Genomic DNA, 22,423 nt, shown 5'->3' on the forward strand with positions numbered 1-22,423 from the left:
TTAGAAAGCATGATTAAAAGAGAGAAAGTTGAAACTACTCTCATGTCAGCTGTTTTCCTCCACAGGATATTGAGCCATTCCTGTCCTAACCAGATACTGATTGCTTAAAACTTAGTCCAGAAGTACTTGTCAAAACCATTTCCGTAGTTCATTTTGACATGCTGAGCTCTGAGTAGATCCTGAGAATTGTTTGCAATTTAGTGTTAGAGGTATTGGCCTTAGTGTTAGAGGAATTGGCTCTTGCTCATGGCTCTGGAAATAAGATCAGACCCTCTGGAGGGTGAAGTGCCTTCGTTTTCCAGAGAAGCTATTGAAACGTTATAGCTGAGGCTCCTGATCTGTGCCTGTGGACTCACAGAGGGCTAGAGGATGCTGCCAGGAGCTGCCATAAGGTTTCTTCAGTCTAGGAAACTGCAGTGGGGTGGAAGCCTTCTTTCCCACTAGCTGTATATCCTCTTCTTTCAGAATGCACACTATCTGTCCAAACCCCTTCCTCAGAGTAGGGAGCAAGAAGCATCAATTGTTCACATGCAAATAAGTGTAAAAAAGAATAGCATAACACTAGAATACTATGAAGAGAACCATGTGATAGAGTAAACATGAGCAGAAATGGCAAATCTTCCTACCAGAAAATGCCTAGGATCAGTGTATCCCAACCAGTTGCATCTCTTACAGTGCTGAGCTTAAATGTCCTCTAGCTATGGCTTTTTGGTGATAGGTATTAGCCCCAGTGTTATATCCAGTGTACTTCTTTTTACCATAAGTGAGTTATTCTGGTAGGTAACATGGGGTCTCCCACATAAGTGGCTGCAGGATTTATCCCAGATGCATGTAGAAGTGCTGTAAACATCAGTAATATCAACTGAATAGTGAAGCATGCTTGTGGAAACATCAGACTAGTATCTACTTATCCATCCAGTATCTCCTCTCCAGCAAAAGGGAATTAGAGCCAAAAAAGATTAATGTGTAAGAACTGAAAAATTCATTTTATTTGGAACTGAGGCTGGAAGCCATAAAAAAAGAGAAGTCCATAGGCAGGAGAGGAGCTCTGTAGGTACTCTCTGGTGTTTTAAGAATGGCATGGGATATCAGGACTGGGAGGAAGATCAGTTTTTAACCATCTGCTCACCGAAGTGCAGAAGATGGAAATGTGTTCATTATTTATTTTTATACATAGTAAATTCGCTGCAAAATAACCAAATATGAACTGCGTGGAATAGGTCCTTTTAGGTATCAGGCTGCATTGATTGGTCATGATGCATACTACCCTTTAATGCAACATAAATCAGTCATTTTATATTCATACAGGCTTTCTATCAAAATTAGTTTGTATTCTTGTGTTGTTTTTAAGTAAATGATTGACATCATTGATAATGAATCTTAAAATCAATTGAAGAGAACTTGCCTTTAGAGAAGAAAACTTGTGACAAATGATTTCAAAATGATTTCAGGTGAATTCAGAAATGATGAGGATTTAGGGAACTTTGGGTTTTAGTCCTGCTTCTAACACTAATTCTTGCTTCCCCTCATTAGTTCATTGATTGCAGCTTCTGAGTCTTTAGCACTTCACTCTGTGTGATGTGGGCTTGATTTGTTTAGAAGTGTTGAGAACCCCAGGTCTGAGTCATTTCCTAACAGTTGCAGCACTTATACAAGTGAAGGCTAAACAGAACCCCAAAATATTAGCAGGCAAATGAGAGATCATTAGGGAACTTGAGTTTTCATCATAGACCTACAAAGTATAAAATTGGTATAGCAATGTTTCATAAAGCACCTAGCAGTGTAAAAATAAAAAGTGTATTGTATGCTCTATGTGCAGTGTTTATTATTTGGATGACATTCATATAGTTGCACAATGATTTTTTATTCACTGTTTTCTCAAACGTATGCTGAATATACTGATCGACTTTTGGTGAAAGCAGGAGTAAATTAGAGGATAATTACATTAGTGGAATTTGCATATTATCATAATCTGTTTTTCTTTTCTGTCAGAATATTCATTAATATGTGTTGCATCATAACAGAAAACTGAAACTCTCAAGCTTGGCAATTCCACAAAAAATGTGTACCTAGAAAAAGTGATTCTTCTCTTTTACAGTTCAGGTTGTTAGTAAAGGGAGTTTTACCACATGCTTAGAAGACTTGTTTGAAATATATGCTGATAAGCAGGAAAAATCTGGAGATTACCATACCAATTAATGTAACCACAGTCTCATTCACACTGCTTTCCCTAAGCATCCATTAATGTGACCAGTACAAAGTGTTGCATATTTCACACTATCAAGTATAGAGAAAGAAACATTTGTGAAAAATGTGTAAACTATTCTTATGCTTATTAGATGTAATTATTTAACCGCACTGTGAATATTACTTTAACATTTATCCAATTATATTTTGCTTCAAATGAGAGTCATCATTTGGTCTTCTGACGACTGACTATAATGGACATTGTGTATCTGGATTTGCAAAGAAATGTCTCAGTTTTATGTTAGAAGGTCTATGTTACTGTTTGCCCAAGGCTAATAGGAAATGGCAGTATATTCAGTCCTTTTCAAAGATTTTTTAACCTCTACGTATTTCCTCTCATGCTTTTTTTTTTTTAAACACAGGATCTGATTTTTCTTGATGAAGTCAATGGGAGTTATTCAGTACTCTCTTTTTATTTATTTTATCTCAAAATACAGTATTACTAACAAAAACAACATTATGTACTTTTCTGATTTGCTGAGCTTTTCACATCCCTACCCCACAACAGCCTCGTTTATCCATCTGTTCATCTGCATGACCCTTTTCTCTTAGAAATTTTGAAGATCAGCAGGAAAGCTGGGTCCTATAGTTTTTCAATTGCCTAATTTTGTGAATTTAAATTTGTTTTCCTATGAATTATTCTACTGAAACATGAAACTAGACAAGCAAGACGATTCTGGCACTCGAAAAGGCATCAGTAAGGCAGTAAGGATGGAAACCATGTGCCTAACTGTGATTCTTCAGTGCAATTACAGCCCACCTGAATGCTCACTGCAATACCCCTGCAATATCTGAGCACCAGGACCCACATATAGACCAGAGGAATACCACAGAAATCAAACTCATGGGGGAACGGTGGCGGTTTCCCTGCCATAAAACAGAGAGAGAAGCTCTGCTGAGCATCCCTGCGCACAGAGGATCTCTGGGCATGAAGCAGCTCCCTCCCTAGCAGCCACAGCCAGCACTACTCTTCCCAGTCGTTAATGGCTTCCTTCCACCCGGGGCTGACATAGGCCTGCCTTCGGCCTCAGGGGCGCAGCGGTGGGGCGAGGAGGGCATGCGGGGCGGAAGCACCTCCTGTGCCTGCAATGGCGGGGTCGAAGGGCAATGGCTGCTGATGGGCTGCAGCCCTGCCACTCATCCCAGCACCGGGAGGCACCAGGCCCGCTAGGGACTGGGAATCTGGGCGTTGTGTTTTTCGAGAGTGCTGAATAAACATGAAAAGGTGTATTTAAAGAAGTTGTCCAGCTTAAATAATCAACTGGGAAAAATTGCGTCGGGTAATTGGATTGTCATAATCACCAACCATGGCTTAATTTTAGGGTCATGGAAAACCTGGAAATGACCTTGCTAATGATTAATAGGCTTTAGTAACCTGGCAGCCCCGTGCGGTGGACAGGTGGAGCTTCCTTTGGAGAGTTCTGAAACAAACAAAACATTGCATTTTTTTTTTTTTACCTTACTCCTAATAAAGTCTGCATCAATAAATGTACCATTAAAAATCCTCCAGTGGATTCTCATCAGTGGGCTTGTTCCTATTGCCTTATTGAAAAGAGGGCCATGGATATGTAGTAGGCCCCCCTCTGAGGTACTAGACAATACACAGACACAAGTGGTTTCCTGATTGCACTTATTCACATACCCAGTAATGATGTGGCTGTCCCAGCTGACGAAGTGTCGGAAGATTTAGTCTCAAGCCGACTTTAATGAGATGTTGTCACGAATGTTTACAGATTCCTTACATGATGCACATCGCCGCCAAGACAGAACTTGAGGTGTTCCAGAGCAAGGGACTCTACTTACAAAGGAACAAATCAATTTTCTCTAATTGGCCTGGGCTATTAACACAGGGCACAGAAAATAAAGCTATTTATAGAGGATTGTGACATAGAATTGAAAATATTCAGAAATAAGGGGAAAAAATAAGCATGTGCCTTCTTCTTCACTGTAGTTTGCAAGGGAAGGATGTAGTTAGGGTGTTTAGAGGGACCCAAGAAAAATTAGTTGTCTGACTAGCAGTGTCAGTGATCCCATTGATCTATTGTGCGTTCTCTCCAGTAGCGCAAGAAAAGGAAGGCACACTGCTTAACATGCTTTCTACTCTTCTTTCCAGAAAGTGACCAATTTAACTATGAGAAGAACATAGAGAATCCAAGAGGCCAGAGCAGAATCTGAGACTACAAGCATCTTACTCTAGAACATAAAGAATATGTTGAGTTCATGCCCTCCCAGGTCTTTCAGCATCATGTCCTGTTTTCAGCTCTGTCCATCAGTATGATCTAGAACTCAATAGTCAATATGATTAATATTAATCTCCGCAATAGTTACCTAGTGTAAACATTCTTAAAAGCTTTTTATTAACTTAGGCATTCTTGTTGAAAGTGTTGAGTTGCCCATTTTTGTGGAAGAATTACCTTCAAAGCTATTGTCCATCCCATGCCTTCAAATGGTATTTCTAACAAGGTTGCAGTCCTTTAGGTAGTTATTTTCTGTCCTCTGCTCAGTATTTATTCTGTATATAGATTTCAATGTGTTAAATATGTAGCTAAAACTACATTTTCTTTTCAGACTAAGTTATTTGACTCTCAACACTGGTATTCATCAATAATCCCCATAAATGGTAAAAGCTAAAAACTCAAAGTTATAATTAGACCAGGTATATTTTCTGTCGTTGTTAGAAAGGAAATAGCCTTTTTGCCAAGACTGTCAGTTATAACAATGTAAAAGCCAAAGAAAATATTAACATTTTCACTGCACTTTGTTGTTAAACAATGAAAATACTTTTCCTCTATACTGGGAAATCTCAGTAGACTCTTCCAGAAGTATGGCTGGATCTCAATTGCTACCCGCTTCTCAACCAAAGATAGTCTGAACATTTTGGATTCATTTCACACCTTTTCTGTAGTTTTCTGGCTCATTTTCAAAAGATCTGTTCTGTGATAGAAGCCCTCAGAACCACCTGTTTGAGGGACAGCCCTTTCCTGTGGAATAAATTGCTAGTCGTGCTCAGAAGAGATGCTTAAGCAAGATGGTTTTTATGAGAATGTAGTCTAACAGGATGTTTTCCTTGACGAATGTCTGAAGGACTGGCTATCCTACAGACAGGAATGGTCCCTCAGGACATGGCTCAGGTACATGAGCCAGGACTAGCCCGCAGAGAGCAGCCACCATATGGGACCTCTGTGTGATAGAGTAAAATCACACATCATATAACAGCTGCTCATAATTTCTGCTCAATATGCTCCTTCAGCCCTGCATTCCACCTAGGTGAATTAGTAGAATCCTACCCCTCCATCTTCCCTCTGCCAATAAAAGTTGTCCCTGTCTAACCCACGAGGCGGCCAGCTGTCTGCAACCACTTCTGTTCCGTCTTGCCTCTCTCCCACCACAGCTTCTGTTGCTGACTCACTGTAACCATCTGCGTGCTTGGACAGCACATTTCTTGCAGTCACCCACTCATCATTTATGCTGAAATAGGCTCATGGACACTATGGCACTATCTGAGATTCACTAGTTCCATCAGGTGGTCTATTTTCCTGGCAACTGTAGTTTTGCGTTTTGCTAAGTGTCAGGTGGGTGGCTGAAATCATTACTGTTCATGCAGAATGACATGATAGAAATGGTTTAATTTAAAACAAAGTTACTAAGGGATCTGTTGACATGTGTAACAAAGAGGGAAGGCATCGAAGCTGTGTCAGAACAAAACAAAGAGTTCTATTAGTATGATTACAACCAGAGAAGAAAGCAATAAACCCTCAGAGTATACTTATTCTGGTGACATAAAAAAGATTTGAAAATAGAACTGCAACACATCAGGATGTTCAGTCACAACATCAGAAAAGAATATGCATTACAGTCAAGGGGATAAAACTTGTGTTGTGACATCTCTGTGTTCACATTGCTGCTTGATGTTAGAGACATGTTTACACTCAGCAGGGTATCTGTAGCCCAGTTCAGAGATAGCTGGCTAACTCATAGCCTTCACAGTACCAATTTCTGATTAGTAAATACAGTAATTCTGATAAAGTCCTAAAGATGTGCATTTAGTCATCACAGTTAAAAGAGCATGGATTTATCACCATCAGTATGCCTCAAGTTAAGGACTGAGTAGGTAACATTTGATTAATGAGTTGAAACTAGGAAAAACGTTTCTTTACATGTGATTTGGAGAAAGCAACAAAAAGGTTAGCAGTCATATGCTTTATTTGTATTTCCACAGCTCAAAGATATTTTCCCCTATTTTTTCTGAATAAGCGCTCTAAGTCTGTGACCATTCCTTCTTCTGTGGTTCAGTGCTGTTTTTGCCTCTCACTTGTCACTTACCTCACCCATGACACTGTCCATTAACTTAGAGTCCATGATGTTGGCACCTCCTTTCCACTTATTCTTCTGATTTTATCATTTTCCCCCTCCACGTTTTATATTTAATTTGACTAGATACTTAAAGATGCAGCTGACATCCATGAATTTATTTCCAGCTTGTTATACATACATGCTACAAATACATTCCCTTTTCTTTCTGTGAAACATTTCTTTCTTACTAACATACCACTTGCATATTTGGCACACAGAAAGATTAAGTAGCATACCAGAAACATTTTCCTCTTTTAAGAACAGTCTGAAGTTCCTCCATAGCAGACTGTTTTTGAAGAGTCAGTTGTTCGATTCAAGATGTAGGATGAGCTGTAAAATCTTGATTTTCTGGCCACCCAGTGTCCCAATGAAACCAATCTTTTCATACATCCAAATGTCCCAGTGACTACACAGACTACACAGTCAGAGACAGCTGCATGAGCATGGGATTTACAGTACATTCTACTTTCAAAATAACTTTTAATTATTTTCTAATGCAGGCGAGGATCCAATGTCTCTCTAACTTTGGATATGAGTAGTTTGGGAAGTATTGAGCCTTTTGTTGCTGTGCCGACTCCACGAGAAAAAGTGGCCATGGAATATCTGCAGTCAGCTGGTCGCGTCCTCACAAGGCAGCAGCTTCGAGATGCAGTTGCATGTTCTCATTTACTTCAAACAGAATTCATGGTGAGTTTAACAACAAGCTTTACATGAGGATTTTGTGATGACTGGCACAACAGAAACTGTAGAAAAAGAGTAATTGGGCAACATTTTAATATCAAGGTGCAAATTATTTCTGAAGGGAGGATTAGGTTGTTCCAAGGTGGTGTTTTACGTTTAGAAATCTGAACTCAACTGTAATAAATAAATACTCGTAGATAACTGTTATCTATAGCCATAGATAACACAGATTCCTATTCTGTTCATGGGTGGGATGAAAGTTGCATTAGTGCTGTGGTACTAACATCCAGCAGTAACACTGTGACAGTTTCAGAGAGATCATAAGGATGTGGTGACAGAAAACACGGTAATAATTGGAGAATTTGTTCATCCCCATGTAATCACCTGTTAGTAATGTTTATAATTCAAAGACTAAACTTTTAGTTACTGCAAATGACATTTTTGGAGCAAACACAGACACCATAAAAAGAGAAGCAGCTCCTGAGTCAGACTAACATGTCCTTAGCAAATACTCCATAGTATGGGCCTAATATACTCAAGACCAAAAAAAAAAAAAAAAAACCAAAAAACAACCAGAAAAGACTCTTATAAGTGTATTTAGTATATTTGAAAAGGTAGGAAGGAATGTACAACAAAGACAGTGATCAGGATGAAACAAATCATAGCAGGAAAACTGACTCATGGAAAACACGTTATTAACATTACTTGACAAATACTTGAAAAAAGACCAGTACTGCAAAAGAGACAGATTAAAAAGTTTATCAGATATAAGGAGATAATGTTTACAAAGGAAATAGAACTGAGTGTAAACAGAAGCCGGCTGAATGTGAAAGCTGAATAAGGCAGGTCAAAAAAAAAGTTTTGAATTTACAGAAAACCTTATAGCTTTATTTTTAAATAGATCAAAAGCACAAAATTAAATGGAGAGTACAAGGATCAATAGAAGATCAAAGGAATAAAAAAAAGACTTGGAGAAGGTGAGGCAATAGGAGAAGAGTGTTTATGTCGTTTACATCTGTGGTCAACCATAGAAGAATGTGTGGAATTTCATACTTGTGTGGCAGAAGTAGATTAAAATAGATCACAAAAGGGTCTGTCTGATATTGAAGTGTTAATGGAACAGAACAGATCAATAAAGTGAATAAAAGGTAATCACTGGAATAAGCTGGTATTCACCCAGGAGCCCTGGAGGATTTCATGTATGCAATTACTGATGTATTAACAGGGCAGATATAGCTTAGCACTTGGGTCCCAGTACCCGAGGAGATAAAAAAACAAAAGTAACAAGTCCTTCTTCAGAAGGGCTCCAGAAGAGATCCAAATAGCTATAGACCTGTAAATCTGATGTATGTGTCAGAGAAACAGCAAAGAATTATGATAGAGAAAGATGCCAATGGATATATGAGCAAATGCAGTACAGTGGGGAAGAAACATTGCAGTGTTTGCAACATAGGAAGGATTTGTAGGAGATACAGATGCTTCTTAGAGTAAAAGAAGGTCATCACCAGAATCTCAGGGACATCTACTTTGGAGCTGAAACTGACCAAGATGCTCAAAAGCCATCTGGAAAAGGGGTTAAATAGTAAGGTGATAAAGTTTGATGATGATATTCTGTTATGAATGGTAGTAAAATCAGAAACTGACTTCAAAGAAGTTCCAGAAGGATTAAATGAGTGTGGCAAGGTAAATGAAATTCAGGGTTGATAAATAAAACATTATGCATTCAGGGGGAAATCGTTCTCCATACTTCAGTGGGTTCTGAAATACAAGGCTGACTCGTGATAAAGGAAGTAAAGAATAAAATAGAAAACATCTTTACAATGGTGGAAAAATTATAACGGTCACAAATGCAAGCTGTTCTGATTACTCCATCCCAAAGCACATGAACAAGTATGGCAAATATCATCAAGGGCTAGAGCAGCTTCTGTATCAAGAGATATTGAATAGACTCAGTCAAGGACTCCTGACTAGGAAAGCACTTCTAATGGAAGCCTATAAAACCATCAGTATTGAGAAAGTAAACAAGGATGAATATTCATTGTGGTTTTTGCTAAAAGAACACTCTGGGGTGGCCAGTTCAAAACAAAGAAAGGCTCATACCATTGTTACAGTTCTCTCAGAAAGCTTGCTATCAGAGGGTGCAAGATCTGCGAAACCAAACTGCAGTGGAAATGCTAAGTCATGGCTTGAAGCAGTGACTGAGTACCTGGTAGGAAGGCAGGGCTAAACCAGGGACAGTGCACCTGAGTGACTGGAATGGGTGGAGCCGGGATCTGCCCCTTCCCAGACCTCATTTAAGGGTTGGCAGTGGAGGCAAGAGTATGTTGCTGGAGATCTCTGTGTACCTGAGGCCTTCCAAAGGTGAGCGGCTTCTTTGCTTTATTTCTCTGCCCGTGGCTGTTGCAATTGAGCAGACCTTTACTTGCTGCAGCCTGGGACTTTGCTACTACTGCTGCACTTTCCATCGCCATTACACCTAACGCACCCAACTACTTAACTCAACCTTAGCCTAAAGTTTTTAGTTTTTATAATTCATTAGCAAACAAACAGGCAAAACTGACACAGGTCTAACAAAGACATAGAAGGCTTTCAATTCTTATTAAAAGTCTGAGGATGTGAGTCGGTGAAATAAATGATGAGTTTCATCTAAGACTGGTTTTCAATATGAATGATTGCATCCCTATGAAACAGTCCAGTTTTTTTTTTTTTCTCTTTTAAAGAGACGAGCTTTAGTGTGAAAGTCATTTGCTTTGGAAAAATAAATCGCTAAGTTGTTTTACTAGCAACTGGTTAGCCTGCACATGGAAAAAATTCTAGGAATCCAACATTCTTTTACCACCATTTATATCGTCCATTTTCTGTCATTCTGTGGCTTAGGCTGGAAGGTTTGGAGAAACAATTTTTTTGTGTTTTAAGTTCCCGTGTCTCTATGAACTGTATCCTAACAAGCTGGCCTATTCATAGAATCTCATGTACCCAGATCCTCTCACACAACATCCCTGCTTGGTTTTGGATCAACTGATGCTCATATTTTATTCTTCTTTCAGTAGGACACAATGCAACTTTGGCCATTCCATATCTCCAGAGAATTATATTGAAGATCACAATTTTTCTGTTCCAGTTTTAGATTTTTTTTGAACGTCTTTTAAGATGAGGCTGCTGTACACTTTCTGTCTAATGTCTTCCTGGCTACAGATAATAGCTTTAGTAGAAATGTTAAGCATATAAAGAACACAATATATAACCCTCACTCATTCTGCTCAGTCAGCTTGTTTTAAGTAGCTAAGAAAATACAACAAGAAAGTCTTTTTGAGACTAAAATTACCATTTCCCATGAAAACAGTCCAACTATGCTGAAAATTGAGAAATGATGTTCGAAGTTTTCAATGGAAAACTGAAAGATGATATCTTTTGAGTTACACTTGGTTTAAAGAATTATTTTAATTACCATTATAGAGGGGTATTAGTTCTGCTTTTTAATTGTCAGTATCAAATGTTCAAAATATTTTTGCACAATATTTATTAAAACAAAAATGCTATTTTCTTCTGTTTTTTTTTTTTTTTTTTTTTTTGGTTGTTGGGTTGTTGTTTTTTTGTTTGTTTGTTTTCTTTTTGGTTAGCAGAAAGTTTGGATATTTTTACTCAAATACCTGATTTGCAATGAAGAAGAAACATAAATTATCCAGCAAGTATCTGCTTAGTAGCTTACTACTACTTACAAGAACTTCAGAACTTGGTGATGGAATGGAGAAATTTCAGTTCTTGAAACACTGGAATTTCAGAAGGGGCAGTTTTGTATGGGAAAGAGTGAGATAGTTGAATCTGTAAAACTTGGCTCTCATCAAAAAGGAGGCATGAATATAGCAAGTCCTTAACTGGATTGCCTCCATTTTCCTAAATTTTGCCAAATTTTCTGGAATGCTCTCAGAGACCCAAGTCATATCTGTTTATGTGCATGAACAGATGTAGCATTTGAGAAGCCAAACATGAACCAAAATTCCTGTTATTAGAACGTTATCACACAGATAGGTGGAGGAGCCCAAGAACAAAAGCCTACGTGTATATGAATTTATAGTTACATGAGTGCAACAGCCTTCAGCTTATAAATTTCTATTTTAAAATATCATACATTTATGTAAAACAGCTTGATGTGCATTGTCTAGTTACCTACAGATTTTGTGTGCTTATTCACACAAAATTCATGCGTTTTGCAATCAGCTGGGTTTATCTATCCCCCCACTAGCAGGATGGTTTCCTCATCAACTCCTGAATTTTATTCTGGAATCCTCTGTTGCATTTCGTAGCCAGCCTCACAATAAGTGACCTGTCTGTGGCTGAGATCCATAGTGCACTGGCAGATTTCTGTCTGTGCCCTTGGCCTCATAAGTACTTAATACTGGGAGGAGCCCACTGACTACAGAGTGTTTACAGGATGTAAGTAATTAATATTATTAATTGACATTGTTGGCCAAAGAAATACATTCCTGTTTTCAGCTTGCTAGCATTTCTCCATCTGTCAGTAACCGGCCAAACTAATGAACTATTTTAAAATTCCAAGAAGCATCAACAAGTAGACAGCTAGGTGACTGGAAAAGCCCCACTGACAATAATCACTTGTGCAGGCCCTTCCTCACATCTTTTTTCTAGACTCTTCAGATAACCTGCATAGATTCTGTTAGACAGAAGCTTAATGTATTGCCCTCTCTTGTTGTTCAGTTCAGCAATAAAATCTTTCAGAAGCAGAGCACCAGTGATGTTAACACTGAGTTTACTGGACCAGTGAGTCTCAGCCACTAGGTGAGTGCAAGGTGCTCACAACCCATACTAGTTGGCACCCTTCAGAGCCCAAGGGCCAAAGAGAAGATCCTCATACAGGTGACTACTGGGAAGAGGATAGACATGGGTACAAAAGGGGAAAGGAAGTGAGTATGAAGGAAGGGGCATCAGAAGTAGGACAGGGAAGAGATGGTTTGACCTGGAGGAGTTAGATGAGATTTATGCAGGAGTGGAGCTTTACAACTAAGATCCTACCCTTAGCACAGGCATCACATGGATGGCAGTGCAGGGAAATGGAACTGAATCTGCAAGAAAAAAGGATTTTAGCAGCATGGTTTTTACTAGCCTGAAAAAAGAGGCAGAGACTCATTCTGTTGAGAACTCAGTAGAAGAGCAAGGAAGAGATCTAGAAAGAAACAGAGCCATGTCCCTGTTTGTCTCACAAAAGCACACAGGAGCCATGTGTCTGAAGAATGGTGGCCGTGCATTTGATCTTTGCTGAAGTCCTGGTCAGGTCTTGGTCTCTGGATTTAGAAACTGGCTGATTTTGGAGGAAAATATTTGAGTAAATTTTCCAGTGGTGCAAGTCAAAAGAAGTCCACACTGTACAGAGTAAGAATGTACCTTTCGTGCCTCCTTAAGTTCCTATGTGTCTGTAAGAGGCAATTATGTAATATGCCACTATCTCTTTGGATAAATTTCCCAGGTTAATAACAGAATTCTGAAATCTCCAGAAATTACTGTTACGTATTAATTTAACAAAGATCATGTTCCATCTTACGCTAAGATAATTTAAACAGCACTGGCCAAAAACAAAATAAATTGGGAAAAAATGAAGATTTGAGTCACCTGAAACATCTTTCATGTTTTAGCTGGTAAATGTCAATCATGGGAGGAGGGAAGGGAAGAGAAGAATAACTGTTTCATTTTGTCATTTCCAAAGTTTGTTTGCTTGTTTTTCATTCAACCGTAAGAACAATAACAGTACTTTGAGACCTCAAAATCAAAATGACTCTTCCTCCCCCTTAGACCAAGTGAAGCATTTTCTTCAATGTAAATTAGGAGTATTTTTATTTTACTTTTTTTTCAAATTGTTTTTCAGTATGAACTGTAAGTCAAATTGTCACATCAGTTATTTTCACAACTTCAGATGTAAGGGAGGTAATGTGGTTCAGAGGATAAAAATTCAAAATGAGAATCAAGGCAAATAGATTTTTTTTTTTTTTTTTTTTTTTTTTTTTTTTTTTTTTACACTTTTGAGTTACTGCATGCAGAGGCCTAATCATTGCTGTAAAAAGCAAGTAAGATCTTTAACTGATGTTGTTAAGGGCTTTGCACAGAATTTAAATATATATAGTAATATTTAATTATCTTGAAAGCTCTCAGTCCATTCATACAAAATGCTGTTCTTTCCTGCTATGATACTGCACTTTTCAACTCCACTTTTCTAGTACTATTGTGTTTTCTAGCATATCTCCTAATCTTCTAAAAAACCTTGACTTTAATAATTCATCAGAAGTGTTCCTTGGAAGTCACCCTTTCAGTATGCAACTCCTGTGTTTATTAAAGGAAGGGTGTTGACAGACTTGAGGTGGGAACCACTTTTTTCTTAATAACTTTGATGTCAAAAGACAGTTGTGTAACAGCAGATGGCCTTCTGGGGATAATTTCCTGTACAGTTCCTTTGGAAACACCAATCTGATTTAATTTATTTTTTATAGGAAATACCAATGAATTTTGTGGATCCCAAAGAAATTGACATCCCGAGTCATGGAACTAAAAACCGCTATAAAACAATTTTGCCAAGTAAGTGAGTTAGCCCTACTATGAAATTTGGTCTGCTTTGAGAACATACTGCCATGAACAGTTAGTTGTCCTTATCTTCGATTGCTGTGCACCTATTCATAAGTGTCTTTTTAGTCTATGCAGAAAGCAAGCAAAAATCCAGTTCTGGGGGACTGACCGGTGCACGATTCTGCCTGGATACCTTAGTCATTAGATGCACACTTTGGCTGCATCCCAACCACATGCTGAAATGCAGCCTAGGTGTATGCTGATTTTAGTCTAGAGGACAGCTCAGGCAAACAGGTTGAGATGGATATGCCATGCCTCATAGCAGCTCCCCTGATCTGGAGAGTGAGAGGACCGAGGCTGTTGCCTGTATCAAAGCCTGCACCGTTGAGCAGAGTGCAGCCCCTCCCTGAATTCTCTCTAGCTGGGTCAAACTAGCAGACATTGTGTCTTACATTAAGTTGCCCAGACTAAAAGAGAAATTGCATCCTATCCTTTCTCATAATGGACTTCCATCTTTCTGAGTCCACTTTGTTTTGTTTTAATTATTTTTCTTCTCCATGCACTGCATGGCTTTGTGGAAACACATTTACATTATAAGAACATAGTGCTTCTTCACTGTTGCTGTAAACTTGCTACTGCTTTGCTATACTGCATCTGTATTCTCATCAGCCCAAATTATTTATTTCTGTCATAGTAACAATTGGTTTGTTATAATTAGAGGTGATTGAAAACTTTTCAGTGGAATAGTTTTCCTTCAAAATACAGATTTCTCTGAAATTGAACTATTTTTATACCATTTTGGGGAGGGATGCCAAGATATTCCAATTCTTTTATTAATCATTTAATAGTGTTGAAGTGGAAAAGTTCAGTGATCCTAAATTTTTAGGAACTGTCCCGCAACAAAATATAAACACAATTTTGCATTTGGAATGAAGAATACTTTTTTAAATTACAGCATGTTCTATTCACTAGGAAACTGCTTTCTAGCAATTTCTATAATGTCCTTGTTGGACTATGTTACATGTCAGTCATGCAAATTCACACACTTTGAATGACCAGATTTCTCCCAGTGAGCCTGTATGCACTGTAATTTGCTTACACCATCCTAAGTCCTTGCAGTCGAATGAGAAATGATTGGCCTTCAACTGCTTGATTAGCCTCAGAAATGTGATTTGATACATAGTTGGGGAAAAAAATGCGTTGTGTTGAGTCCTTGTTTCCTTTCAGCCACCAGCAAAATTCCCACTGACTTCAAGGTCAGTTCATCTATATCAACAGATAGCTGTATGCAGCTGAGTAAAACAGAGGAATGTTGAAGGGAATTAAATAGGTGAAAGCAATTGAATGAAAGTTATCAATTACCAAGGAATTAGAAAACTAAGTAGCCCCAACAGTTTGGATCAGCATCAACATGGTATGCACAGAGGCTGAAATCCTGACCCCTTTGACGAAAACAGGAGCTTGCTGTTGACTGCAATAGAGCCAGGTTATCACTCAAGCCTGCCTTTGCCTGATGAGCAACATTTCTGGAAAGATATCTCCCTTCCTACAGTGCCTATAGCATCAGGTTCACCTTCAGGAGCACCTCATGAGTGCGGGAAGACCTGCTTCACTGCTGCATGTGTTCTGAATTGGGTTATGACAGCTGGGCCTTTGTTGATGCTTATGAGTTTTGAGAGTTAGAATGCCTTCATGTTCTCACTTCCAGCCAGTCAGGGTGCACAGCTGACTCGAAGGCACATTTTTAGTCAAAGCTCACTGCTGATGTGCATCACAGCTACTCTTTGACAGGCGCTTCGTAACCCTTGTTGACAGAAATCAAAAGGTCTGGTGTGTGTTAGCACCAAGCATGTTCAAAGGAGATATTTTGAGGAGCGAGGCACATGTTCATAATAAATACTCACACACCCACATCCAGTCCAAAAGGGCTTGGAAACAATCAGCACCATTAAATAGAGTGGTCCTTCTGGTTTCCTGCTCAGATGATATCAACCTACTGCTCAGTGCACCCATGTCAGCTTTTCCATTCCCAGCACTGGTGTGTCACTTGTGGTAACAAGTGATGTTGGAATTGATGGATTATCTCTAAAAATGCCCCATCCTGCCTGCTCCACCCTCTGCACTGGGATGTTCTCATTTTCTAAGAGATAACTTCAGCACAGATAATTCTGTCACAGGGAGCATGGGGGCAGGCTAGTGTTAGTAGATACTACCCAGGCAGGCACCAGCATGAGTAAAATTACTGCCTGCTGAAATCATTTATACATGGAGAACTCCAAAGTGCAGGAAACATTGCATTTCTATGAAAGATGTTTTGTTTGCAGTGTAGTATAGCCAACATTCATATACAAACACTAGGATTTCTCTGTAAGTTTTGAGTGTTATTTGCTATATATTAATATGCTAATACATCCAGTGAGGAAAAGACAAGTCGCTGGACTGCTCCTTGGGGTCACTGTTTCTTTATCCATCCCACTGACTGCGATGCCACTCACTAGTCCTGTGAAAGCCCTCTCCATATCTTTGACTGCATTCCCCTGCCATCCCCTCAGCATTCTGGCCTCCTCTGTTGCTAGTCCTACCCCAGGCTCTATCACAGTTACATCCCTGTAGTGGAAAACCAGCCCTGATGCTCCCTCTTTACCATCTTATTTCACACCTTCACCAGCTGTTTCCTGCAGCCCCTAACACATGTCCTCACAGCATGCAGTCAGCTTCAAACACATGTGTTTCTTCCCCTTTCTACTCCACTTTTCCACCTCAAACTAGAAGGAAGATTGCTGTGGTGCTTCAGAGCAGGTGTGGGATTTTGCTCACAGAGGGACAAGTGGCTTAACACTGTTTGAGTGGGTATCTGTGTGTGACACACATCCAACATACCTGGGCATCACTCCTTATTTTTTCTTAAAAAGAACACTCAAGGCAAGAGCATGCATGAAAGCAGTCACTGCAGAAGAGCAGACTGACAGTAACATGAAGATGCAAAGCACCTGGTGGGTCAGGTCCACAAATACACATGTTGCTCCTGCATTGCTTGTGCTAAAACTGGCTGTGACACTCCATTTAAAGACAAGGGGAAACTTAAATCTAAATCACGTGAACAAGGCAATCTCTAACACAAGCTTATAGTCAGATGCTGGGAAACCATTCTCTTGATGTTGAGAATTTTTGAGCTCCCTGGTGTCTTATTTGCTCCAGTCCTGCTCCCTAGTGAAGGCAATAGGATTCCCAACAGGCTCTCAGAGACAAAAGATAAAAATCATATTTGCATAACAGAATATAAAAAAAAAATTTTGCTCTTAGGCAAATTTAACATTTTCATCAAAGGGTTTCCGTATTTTCATGTGATTTGACAGAATGTGTTCTAGTTGTAGTCACCGCTATTATAACTACTATATTTGTCAATAGTGTTGTAATTGATTAATTAATGTTAGTTAATAGCGTAAGTGGGTATTAGGCATATCTTATTTTTAGAAATTCAGAAAAATTCCCTTTGCATCAGTGAAATTATTCTCTAATGCTTAAGCAAGTTTTAAGATGCAGAAGCACTCACCACCATAAATCAGTTAGATTTGGGAAATCCTGGACTGTAATGGAAGTGCTGGAACATGATTCAGTCAAAATTAAAAAATTCAGTGTAGTTTACAGGTACTGTGTATATGAAGTGTTTAGAGGTAGTTATGATACTTGCAAGTTTAATAGCTTATTCCCCACCTGGCATAGGTTGGGGACACAGTCTGGATTCTTCTCTGTCCTGTGTTGCAATCTTTATCAAAGAATATCAGTACTCGTATTTGATTTAGAGACTGCAAACAAAACCAAGCAAAACAGGAGTGAATTTCAGAATGTTTTGATATCTAAAAGCTATCTGACTGTTTTGGGCTGCGAGTGGGACAGCAGTCTGCCCCAAAACATATTCAGCTTCTTTTCCTACCCAAAAAAGAGAAATGCCATAGGGACAGCCCTTCTTACACTTTTTCAGTCCTACTGTCAGTGAGGTAACTAGAACTGATCTAAGGCAAACAAGTGACTTATCTTGCAAATACTACAAAAACAAACATACCCATGCTCTAAAGAATTTAGCACATAGTAGCAGTCTAAATGAAAGACGAAAAAAACGATCTCAAGTAGGATAGAGCTTGTGCAATGGGATGAAGCTGGGGGTCTTCATGATGAAGCAGTGTTCTTGCTGTGGATGAAACTCCAGTGTTTACAGCATAGGGGAAGCTGTCTGGCAGTGCCAGCCATGCTATGATGTGATCCCTATATGGGCTAGTCTTATGGGGGCAAGCTACAGATCATTAACTCCCTTGAGTTTATTCATACCAGTATTAATTTGTTAAAGATGGAGTTAAAGGAAGCCTCTTCTGCATTAACCAGTGCCTTAATGAGAAAACTGTCCCAGACTTCCTGGACGTATGGAAGAAAACAGCAGTAACTTTGGCACAGTCATTATTGTAGGTGGCATTTTTTATTGGCAATTCCAAGTATTTAACAGCCTTGCTGCGTTTCAAGATGTTTTACACATGTTGATGAATTCAGCCTTGCACCCACCGTCTGTCTTTCTCCTGTAGCTTCAGACTCTCAGGCTTTGCCGTCCTTGAGGAAAAGATGATTACCTCCAAGCTAATTGCTTCCATTTGTGTGCAATGACTGTGCAGTGGCTCTGGATCTTGAGCAGTGCTCAGGTGTTCCTCATTTCTGAGCTAAGTGTACAGCAATTTTCTATTTCAGAAGTGATCAAGACTTAATTTATAAAAGATCGCTATTCTAAAACAGCTTTTTCTTATCTGATTGGAATTGGGAGAGTTTCATAAATTCTGTGACTGATTTAGCTGATCCTCAATACTAGAGGAATTTATCCCAAGGTATGGTTAAGCTGGATGTTGAGTCTGCTTGGAAGAGGTTTTTTAAGGTAGGGGTCAGGCCATATCAGAATTGGAGGCAGTGTGTGAACTAGAGGAAATGAATGTTTTTTCAAGGCCACGTAGCCCGAGGCACTTGTGGAAGTGGCTAATAATCATTCTGTGCTGAAAAGGAATGAGAGATTTCCTGCCTTCATATTGTTAAGGGAGAAAAAAAAAAGCTAAGCAGTCTTCATGTTGTGCTTTTAACACAAAGGACAAGATTTCCATGCACAGACTGTGAATTAAAAGGCATTCATTCATTTGCCCATTTTATGAAATATACATTCAGAACACAGGCCTGGGTCCTGAAATGGCTCGACTCCCTTCCCCAGAAGTTCCTTTCACCTCTAGGGATAAAATGGCATGAGTATGTTTGGGATCACCCTTCTCTTCCTTTGATTTGCAAAACTTTTGTCTTTTCATAAAAATGGTGAAAAGTCACACAAGAAAATATCAGGTTTTGCTGTAGCACAGGAAGTTTTCTCACCACCCTCCAGTTCAGCATCCATCTAAGAATCTTTGAATATTTGTCTAAATTGCGTTGCAAATGAGCTTTCCAGAGACTGTTTCCAAACCAAAAGAAAGCTGATGATTCTACTTAAATAATTAAAGAAACAGCTGGAAGAATATTTTTCAGTAGAGAAATATTTCCGTATCATTTTTTTAAAAAACAGAGTATTCTTTCAGAAAAGATGTGAATAAAGCCAGATAGCCAAAGTGTGCCTCTGTACTGCAATGTAGGCATCTCGCTCCCCTCCTTTTCTCTTTCTGATTGTGAATTTATTGCCCTTAATTCTGAAAGGAGAATCACTTCATCACAAATGAGCAATCAAAAAATGTGTTTGCAGGTGGAATTTAGTAACTCTTAGCTCTGTAGATACCAGAATTGCACCTCATTCCATTCTAGGTCATCCAAGACAATGAAAGAAAGATGATAAAGGAAAATGTTCCTATATTTTTTTTCTCCACTCCATTACACACAAACGTTCCCAAACTGTCGAAAGAGAACACAGGACGAAGGGAAGGATAGAGATTGCATAGTCCAGGCTTTTTCAGTGAACATTACATTGATGTAAAAACATGGCTGATTTCACTTCACACAGAGGAGTCTCTTCTTAAATTAAATCCAAGTAGTCACTGAAACAGTACAGCTTCCTGCAGAGGTATCTGTGCTGAATCTAAAGGACTTGGTGTATTTATCTAGTGTCCTGTAAAGATGAATGGCAAGTTTCAAAGACAGTGTAGGCAGATCAGCTGGATACTCAGCACAGGCAGATTAGACCATGCTTGAGCATTGTCTGGACCTGATAGCATTGCTTTGATGTCTGCAGTTAGGTGAGATATTTCTACACAGCTCAGCAACGTGCACTGGTCCTTAGTTTCCCGTGATTAGTTTTTGTAGTGGAAAAAAATTTATGCATAATGCTTTAGTGCTTTTGACAACCCCAAATAACCATAGATTATTTTCTTCAACGAGTCTCTGATTCTTTATAGAAATCTTCTAATTATGGGTTTTCTTTTCAATTTCCATCTTCCTTATGCTCTTAGATCCTCTAAGCAGAGTGTATTTGAAACCAAAAAATCCATCTGACTCCTTGAGTACCTACATAAATGCTAACTACATTAGGGTAAGTAAATGTACACTATTCTTGTGCTTTTGTGACAATATTTGATTTTCCACCTGAATAGCCATTTTTGCCAAGGTGTCTCTCACTTTATTCCTATCCACCTTCATTGATAAATCCTAATCTTTTTGTCTACATTGCTGTGACAGAAATAATTTCACGAGCTGTTTGTACCAAAGACCACACAGCCATCAATGTGCTAAAATAGTTGCAATAAGATAAAGGTTATCAAATACATTTAAAAATATTAAGAAATACATGCATTACTGTTCCTGTTTACTTCAGTATTTACTGTTTTATGTTGTCTTACTGCCTTACAGGAAGGACGTATCAATATTTCGATAAAGAAAAGATCGGAGTCAACAGCAATATAAGCTCCATGATTGCTCATTGCAGTCATGTTATCTACAAACAAGTTCAGTGATCATGGCTTTTTCATACTCTAGCAATTCACGTTCCTGAAATCACAAGTTAATTAAACAAATATTGTAAAAGTTTGTGAAAATAATTGTAAGCAGATGTATTAAATATCCATGTGTGCACCAAGATGCACATTATTCACCTGTTTATACCTTGTATTGAATGGTTGCATGATGTGTACACTTTACCAGCACACTGTTGGAAATTATTATTTCTAAGTGATAGCTATACCTCAATGACACACGCACAGAGCTTTCTTGTGACACGGTGGATGTGGCAGACAATACTAAGAAAATACTTCAGTGATGTTTTAGGACTATAGTCCCTTACATGGAAAATCAAATATTTTGATTAGAGATCCTCAGCTGGGTTGAACATATTACTGCAACTGAAATTATGGCCTCTGAGCTCAACAATAATGCTGCTTAATTAAATAGCAGGATATGAATATGTATTTTCACATCCACTACACCTCTTACTCTGCTTCATTTTACATCCTGTCCTTTCAGTGTTTTGTATGAAGGACATCACCTTGTAAATAAGCAGTGCAGTTGTCTCTGAAGGGTAACAGCACAACTCATCCATCAGCCAGACTGTGCTTTGAGTCCTGTGAAATATCCCTGTCCTTCGTGTCATCACCCTGAAAGACAAAATACCATGATTTCTTCTGCTGTCACTTGTAGAAGTGTGAGCAATTGCAGAAAAAATCCAACCCAAGAAATGAAATCATGAGTCTGGCTGGGGTCCTGACACACCTGTCTTTGACAAACTACATTCAGTCAAATTGGTCAGTAGAGGGAGAACTGTTTATACCAGTTGAGGATCTATCCTGTTGTTCCATACAGTGGATAACAGTGCAGAAGGGTGCGAGCAGGGAGAAAGCTACCCAAAAGGAATAGCTGTGGTTAGAGGGCCCTGTACCACCTCAAGCAGATCTCCATTCTCTCTCTTCAGGCTGCTCTTAATCTGCACTGCTGTTGGGCATTCTGCCACTGCCTAAACTCACAAGTTCTCCTTTTCATCTGAAGAATAAAAAGGCAGTCTCTTTTTTTCCTATTTCTTCCTGCCTTTCCCTCCCTTCTGGTTCTCCACTGTTTGCTCAGCCTGTCTTTGTGTCTCAGCACTCCCTGCACTGATGCTGTCCCTCCTGTAAGGTCTCATAAAGGTACTTTTCCCTTAGCAAAGATGCAGTGAACAGTCTTTGCCTCTGCAAACAGTCCTGCATTTAAAATCTTGTTTCCTGTCATGAAGATTCAGAGGAAAGTTTTATTTTTCTCATTTTTTTAATATGGCATCTTGACTGCAAACTATCTTGCAAACACTGCAGCAGTATAAATCATGAACTGAAGTACCATTGGATGGTAGAAACCTCCAATACCTCACAGAACAGAATAAGCTAGAAGAAGCCAAGTAAGCAGGGAAATTTGAGAGGGACTGATGTATGCTTAGGATCATTTCAGTTCATCGACTCAGTAGTTCCCAGAGGAAAAACTGTTCTACTGAAAAATTTCTGATCTGCTCTACTGTTGCTCTAACTGCTTTCAGCTCAAATAACTTATTTTTTTTTTAATTCCAGATTCCTCTTTCTGCTTAGAATCTTCACCTGTGACTTTGACTGAC

The 22,423-nt window shown here is 38.9% G+C and overlaps 1 protein-coding gene across 1 annotated transcript in view; it reads left to right on the plus strand.

Annotated features, from left to right (window-relative positions):
• Nucleotides 1–22,423, plus strand: part of PTPRR (protein tyrosine phosphatase receptor type R) — a gene marked incomplete at both ends in the record, with an annotated part of 144,341 nt that overhangs the window by 102,554 nt on the left and 19,364 nt on the right. The window contains 3 exon segments of the mRNA XM_079546006.1: nucleotides 7,101–7,287; nucleotides 13,779–13,863; nucleotides 20,307–20,386. Of these exon segments, the coding sequence (XP_079402132.1) occupies nucleotides 7,101–7,287; nucleotides 13,779–13,863; nucleotides 20,307–20,386 (352 nt within the window).

This window comes from Tetrao urogallus, assembly GCF_951394365.1.
Source record: "Tetrao urogallus genome assembly, chromosome: 1".
NCBI lineage: Eukaryota > Metazoa > Chordata > Aves > Galliformes > Phasianidae > Tetrao > Tetrao urogallus.